Source organism: Vidua macroura, chromosome Z (assembly GCF_024509145.1).
Source record: "Vidua macroura isolate BioBank_ID:100142 chromosome Z, ASM2450914v1, whole genome shotgun sequence".
Lineage (NCBI taxonomy): Eukaryota > Metazoa > Chordata > Aves > Passeriformes > Viduidae > Vidua > Vidua macroura.
In genome coordinates, this window is record NC_071611.1 from 12,147,642 (window position 1) to 12,155,168 (window position 7,527).

General features: G+C 41.5%; 1 protein-coding gene across 3 annotated transcripts in view; it reads right to left on the reverse strand.

Annotated features, from left to right (window-relative positions):
- Positions 1 to 6,851, reverse strand: part of DAPK1 (death associated protein kinase 1) — an 89,592-nt gene extending 82,741 nt beyond the window's left edge. For all 3 annotated transcript variants that reach the window (XM_054003303.1, XM_054003304.1, XM_054003302.1), the window contains exon 1: positions 6,790 to 6,851. In XM_054003303.1, coding sequence (XP_053859278.1) covers positions 6,790 to 6,851 — 62 coding nt within the window. The remainder of the gene's footprint in view (positions 1 to 6,789) is intronic.
- Between the last annotated feature and the right edge of the window lie 676 nt (positions 6,852 to 7,527).

The window sequence follows — 7,527 nt, forward strand, 5'->3', positions numbered from 1 at the left end:
CGAGCTCCTGCAAAGTCACTACCATCCAGGAAACAAGCTGCTGAGCCAGTGCTTTAACTGGCATCATTTCTTCAGAATATAAAATTGTATCAACAATTTGCACAGGTTTTCTAACCAAGCCAGTTAAAAACAGAAAGACAACTGGATATTAAGCCAGGGTCTCACAAAAACATACAATTTCCTCCAAAAACTGGTACAGCTTTGAGTACTTCTGACTAACTGCAACAAGACTTTGTGAAGATTACTTCAATTACTATTCCACCTCCCATAGTTCTCCTAATTTCCAGCTTATACTTCCTTGTTGTCAGTTTATGCTCTTCTGTCTTTGTAGTAAAGCGACTCTTTACCTCTGTCCCTCCTGTATATTTAACTCAAAGTAGATTTATTGAGGTAATCACAACTCCATGCAGGCTGAGATTTCACAGTGCTTTCAGCTGATCTGAGAGTGTTCACCTGCCATAAATTAGAAATAAGGTAGGGTATTTTTTCCCTTTGACAGCAGCACTACAAATAAAAAAAAAAAAAAATAAAAAAAAAAAAATAAAAAAAAAACCAAAAAAACAAAACAAAAAAAAACCTGAACCAAAACAACCTACAGAGAAACACAGCAGAGGAAAGAGATACTGATCCTTTCAACCACCAACACTGTAGCCTCAGCTTTGAACAAAGCTCTCATGAAACAGTGGCGTCAGCCTCCCCTTTCTAGGCTAAAGGAGGCAACTTCTGTTCAGTACACATAATTCCAGCAGAGAAAATGACATACTCAACATCTGTGAAGAGAGAAAATAGGGAGAAAAACACCTATAAATCCCCACGAACACAGAAGGACTAATCTGGAAACTAGAAGGACAGATTGAAGTTTCAGCACACCCCTAATATGCCTGCTCTGGTACTAGTCATGCCTCACTGAGCCTGGCTAGAAGAAAAATCAGACAAGCATTTTTATCTTCTTCCTGATGAGTTTAGATTTACAAAGATTTGTGCATTTAAACTGAAAGCACAGAATAATCAGCAAGCTCTAGCTTTTATTACACTGTATTTTAAAGGACATACAAAGCAGACATTATTCTTCCACAGAGAAAGAAATAAAGTAAGCAGGACCAAGTTATACCCAAAAAAGCATCAGCACTTCTTGTGCTTTTCATGAAGCAAACCTCTCAGCACATTTTATACAGCAGGAATTGTCACCAGTGGCATTGTATGGTGACAGCTCTTGCAGCCTGCACAATCAGCAGCTTGCAGGTAATTGTGCATTTGTGAAAAGGAAGCATTTTTAGGCATGTCTGGGAGGCAAAGTGACTTGAGATGCATAATTTTTGCAACCATGCTTTCCAGTTAAGAAACCTTCCTTTTCAGTATCCATGCAACCATTAAAGCCAGGACTTACAGAAATGCATGGAACAACCAACTTCTCCTCCAAGGGTTGATAAGACTGATAAAACATGTACATGGCTCACAAACAACACAAAAAGTGTTATTTGATGTAATTTAAATTACACAACATTCAATTCTTCAAACAAAAACAAAAGAGCACACAAAGACACCAAACAACCAAGTTTCCTGGTCAAACAGGGACTTTGTCATCAACATTTTGAGTTCCTTCTAAGGTCCTTTTCCCTGAAAAACTCATATAGTCCACTCAATTTAATTAATTATCGTGTAGTACTAAAATGCGAATAAAGTAGTTACAAAACCAGTGAATTACACACTTGCAGTATTTATCACTACGCCTGTAAGAAACACACAGGAAATGGGACCGCAGAGGTCTGCACCTTCTGCTTCTTCAGTTTAACCATTTTACTGCTGCAGGAGAAGGAAGGTTAACACATGCCTTACAATGGAGCAATGTTACTTTCTTATAGCAAGAAAACACAAGGAAACAGAAACTGGAAATTTCAGTGTACCACAGTTAAAAATTTTGTAGTTCACATGCAACAGTTTTAGCCTTACAAAACCATCTTTCACATTTCTCCTTCCCCTCCCCCATATGACTTTCTGATACATAGGAAAAAATGTTACACGATAAGCTTTTAAAAGATGGCTGTCATGGGTTTTAAACGTGACAGTTTTGAAAGGAACTATCATCTTTGTGATATTCACAATGTGTTTCACATCCTATAAATCTCACAACAGAGCCTGACAGTACTGACACAATTTTAATACATAGGCTAGTTAGCAAGATTAACTTATATTGTCAAGCCTGGAAAGGGCCATGAAGGTCAAAATCTGGTTGCCATTCAGGTTTGTTTGTATGGGTTTTTTTTTCAGTGCTTTTACTTTCCTCCCAATACAGAAGTGCAGTGTAGTTACAGTGTTTGGATAGATGACAGGCAGCCTCTGCAGTTGTAAAAAGCACTGCAAACAAAACGCAGTATCTGAATAATCAAAACCACATACATTCATGCCTATATATATATATATATATATATATTTGTACATTCAGCCTACATACTCCGTGTTTACAATGGAAATAGTTTTCCAGGGAAAAATAAAAAAATAATCCTTTTTCACTCAGCTCTGAAAGGTAGAGGAACATCTAACAAAATGTAAATACATATTTGCACAGCTTTCTGTTCTCTCTTATCAACATCTTCAGCATGTTATCCCAGGCATTTTTCTCTCACGACTGATAAAGCCACTAGGTACATTAGGTAGCAGAGTTAGGTTGCTACTTTCTACTCTTAGCATCTCTGCCTAGTGAGCTACCAAGCAGTGTAAGAGCAATCTCCAAAACTGGCAAGATTCAGTGTAGCTTTCCTTTGACAAGTTACAAGTGTTTCCCTAGTGAGCCCAACAGGTCCAAACAAGCCTGACATTTAAAACTGTTAAGATACCTCTTCCTACTTTCTGAATCAACAAGAATCTAAAAATTGCGAACCATAGTGCAATGCAAATACCATTCTTCAATTCCAAAACTTCACCTTAAACTCTGCATCTCTTTTAGAAAGCACATGAAAGCTTGAAGGAAAATAAAACAACCAAAAATACCAAATGTGGGTGTTGGGAGTGAAGGAAGAAGGAGCTGTCTATATAATCAGGAACTCACACAGACACAGTATGTATTTATAACACAGCTTTGGATAGCTCTTCCTAAAATTATTTAAACAACACCACATTTCTCACAATACTGTATGAATTCCCAAGAAAGATCAATCATGGGAGGTAAAAAAACATATCTTGAAAGCTCCAGTGTACTTTGAAGGTCTTTACTTACGTGCTCACCATAGTGAGGTTAAATTTTAATACTGCTGAACTGGAATTCCTGACTTTTGGGAAGACTGAAGTAAAAGCACTGCAGCAGCATATTTAAAATGCACAGTCACACCACCTGCAACTGCAGGCAGAATTAAAATGACAAAATTGTTTTTAGTAAATTTTGTTGCTCTTCCAAGATAATGTTTACCATCTCTTAAAACTTCATTAGGTTAGATGGTTAGATGATTACTTAACACACCTGTAGGTAGCCTGCATGTGAACAGGTAACACGTGTAATTTCATATTTATAAGAAAGATGGAAGACAAAAAAAAAGTGTATGCAACACACCATACATTAATCAAGAGCAATCTTCTCATATGCTCCAAAGGCAGCATTAGATTCATAAGTCTCCCAAGACTGCATTGGTACAAAAGTTTAAGATAAACCAACCTTAACAGCCATGAACTTGTCAGGAGAAATCACGTATGGGCAAGAAAAATAAATAAGGTTGATTCTACCAATATTCACAATTGCAAATTTATTTTTTATTATTCTCCCCAGGCATAAGTGAAAACAAACTAAAGACTAGAAGAAAACTCAGACTTTTTGGTAACAGGACTATGATTGTTTATTGTTTTTTCTGAAAAAGCATGGTAAAATACCAGAAAACTAGAGAACACAATTAGTTTAGCCCAAGCGCACCATCATCCCTTCTTATTTCCAACAATGCTAGGTTTTATGCTAAGCAATACTTTAACCTCCTTTATTATTTTCTATCAAAAATTTAATTCACACAGCCCATTTGCTTTCTTCAACACACCTTTCCTATTTAAATGATTTTTTATTCTAGTTACTGCCAGAAGTATTATAATGTAACCAAGACTTAAATTATTTACAAGGGAAAACAGTGTAGATTATTAAAATTAAAATTCACTGAGCTCTCTCAAAAGGCAGGTTGGCCTAGGAACTTAGGGATCTTTTCACTGAAACACAAGCCCGTCAATAAAAACTCACCTGTTAATTTATTCACCTTCTTTGCTTCATGCCTGCAGCTAAGTAAAATGAAATAAAAGCATTCTTCCAAGAGAAGGGGGAAAACCAGTTGATTTTGCAAAATGGAACCTTTCATCACTGCTTAGTTGAAGTATTAACCCACAATTTGGGTTCCCAAATGAATATAAAAAATTTTGAAGTCAAAGATGTTTTTGATATTCACTGTTTTTTCAGTTTTGAGCCTCAGGTTAACTACATTTATATGCAAACCTAACAGTCAGAAACCTGCTAAGGGATAAATGAGAAATGGAAAGTGACAGATTTGCAAAAAAGTATTTTGTGCAACCCTAGAAATTTAAGTTCAAAAAGAAGTTAAAAACACCACTGTTTTAATACTGAAATAAACCATACAACAATTATCCTGAGGTTTGTTTACTCTCATGGTTTTATGACAACATTTCACACTGGAATAATCCTGGTTTCTTAAAATGATACTGAAGTGAAAGCTTTGGCCCTTTTCAATAACAATATTCCATTTTTAAAGGAAAACCTTGCCATACATTTCACAATGTTTTACCATCCACCGGTATTTTCTCACATATGTAGATAAAATTGAAGAGGTCCTTAGATTTCTTTACTCTTTTTCAAGTGAAAACTAGAGCAGGTTTTAACATTCTTTAAAATTCATAAAATATCATAGGTTTAGAATGCATGCCAAGCTTCCATAGCATTAGGATGGATAAAACCCCCAGTGTCATAATATCCTGTTGGTAAATGATCAAAATGAATATACCATTTTTAAACTGAATGCCATTACCTGACACTCTGCCAGTTTGAAACCCTCCATTTGTTCTGGTTTTTTTTTGGTTGTTTTACTACCTATTGTTTTCAGTGCTTGCACTTCCCGTACTGTAAAAATGAAATGCCAGTTCTCCACTGCTGTGTTCTGGAGCTTGTGACTTGTGACTCCCAAAGAACATTTATTTGAAATGTATGTATGCATGTATTTAAACACTTCTTACGTACTTGGCCTAAGGGCAATTGTTCTATTTCATAAATATGTATTAGGGAACAAACACTGCACTGATACTTCCTCTTTAAAAAAATACAGGAGAAATTACATAAACCTTAACACCTTCTAAATTTGAATATTGACACTGTCTTCTCCCTGAAGACCCACAATATATGTGTGTCTTTATTGTGTTCCATGAAGTCAATAATTTATCAGTATCTGTAAGCGCAACAATGGTTTTATTTTTAAGAGCCCAGAAACCTAAACCTGAATTTTTGAACACTGTGTATCCTTGTCAAAAAAACTGGAGATCAAATAAGAGCAATTTTAGGGGCCAAAATAATTGTTTAGACCACAAAATCCAAACTTATGCTTCAGCATTATAATATGTCTTCCTATAAAGTTATCCAGCAAGTTAATATTACTTCACAGTCTAACACAGTCCTAGAATGTTACTCTAGATGTATGAAAATGTCAACCCAGAACACTATGTGGAAATAAAAGTACATATTTATTGTCAAAGTCACATAAACAAATTTGTATATAAATGGGATGAAGTTTACTAGAAATACAGTGCAACTAACTTTCTTATAATATGGGGGCTTCTTGGTTGGTTAGTTGTTGTTTGGGTGGCGTTTTGGGTTTTTTTTGTTTGTTTGGTTGGTTTTTTTGTTGTTGTTTGGGGTTTTGTTTTAGTTTATTCTTATTTTTATTTATTTTTAAGAAATCACGACTGGACCCTTCACTGGAAAGGTACACAGAGGCAGATATGGGGGCATATACTGAATGCCCTATGCTAACTGAACACCGATCCTATGCTTTGAAATCACCAGGATGAGCACTAGAGAAGGATTCTGCCATACTGGTTTGCTAGAATGCCATTGGATTCCTCCTTAAAGAAGGGGGAAAGAACATGAAAAGGACTCTCATGTAACACAATTCAGTGTTTTAACTGTCTTAAAACATGGAAAGCACTGAAAAAAACAGGGCATGACTAATATCGTGAGCTTGGAGAAGCTCACGACTACACAGCATTCAAGAATCAAGGTTCAAGTAGGCAGCTCTGCATCTGCAGCGCTCTGCTCACATCCCTTACTCTGCCTTCCAGCTCCAGCAGCGATGCCCAGTCATCTTCCATCACAGATATAGATGGAATACAGAGGTTCTCTCACTTCTTTAACAACGTTCTCAAAGAAAAATCCAACACGCAATACAAACGTAGTCCTTCACCCTATGAACAATGCAAACTTCCCTCCTTCAAGCCCAGCCCGTTCCCAGTTCCCCGCCCGGCGAACAGCAGCGAGCCTCGCACAGCCACAGCTGCGCCGCCGACAGCAGGTTCGCCCCTACGAGCCGCACGGCACCCGGGAGGGCGTCGAGCCGAGCAGGTACCACTCAGGAACTATCCCTGTCCAAAAATCTCATCAGACCCGTGTTAAAAAGGCAAAGACGCGGTAACTTCAAATCCAACTCCCTTTTCTCTCTTCGGGCACCTCACACATGGTGGAAAGGCAACGCGGGTATAAGCCTGCCCTTGCCCCTTGCTCCGGCGCGTTCAGAGGCCACGGCTCCATCCGCCCGCACCCACCTGCCAAGGTCCTCGCCCGTCTCGTAGTGCTCCTCCAGGTTCTCCTGCCGGAACACCGTCATGGTCGCCGCCCGCCACCGGCTTCAGCCCCTGCTCGGCGCCCTCATCACCAGCGCCCCGGAGCCGCCCCGCGCTCGGCTGCGCGCCCTGCGGAGGAGCGCGGAGGTGAACGCCCCTGCCCGCGGTCCCTCCCGGCGCCGGGGGCGCTCCCCGTCCTCCTCACCCGCCAGGGAAGCGGCACCCGCGGGCCGAAGAGCGCCTCCCGTGTCCCTGCCCGAGCGCAGGGAGAAGAAAGCGGCGCCCCGCGTCCCCGCCCCTTCCCCGGCAGCCGCAGCCGCCCAGCTTCCCCGGCGGCCACCGGAGCCTGGCCATCGGAGCCCAGCCGCCGGCCCGCCGCATTCCTCAGTGGCTCCGTTGCCCTGTCAACCGGGACGTGCCGCCAGGCCTGCGGCAGGATTCCCCCCCCCCCGCCCCGGACACCTTCGCAACCTGACCCCGAGCGAGGCGAGGGATCCCCTCCGCGCCGCCGGACCACGGCTAACGGCGCCGGTTCTCCCCTCCGCGGCGCAACCCGCTTACCCGCTCGCCCTCCCGCCGCTCCGCGCCCTGGGAAGCGGCGACGGCGCCGCGGCCGCTCCCGGCCGGCGCTCGGGCACTCGCGGTGCGGCCGCGCGGCCAATGAGGAGCGGCCCGCCCGCCGCGCCGCCCTCCGCCCCTCGCCGCGGCCTCCCGCCCCTG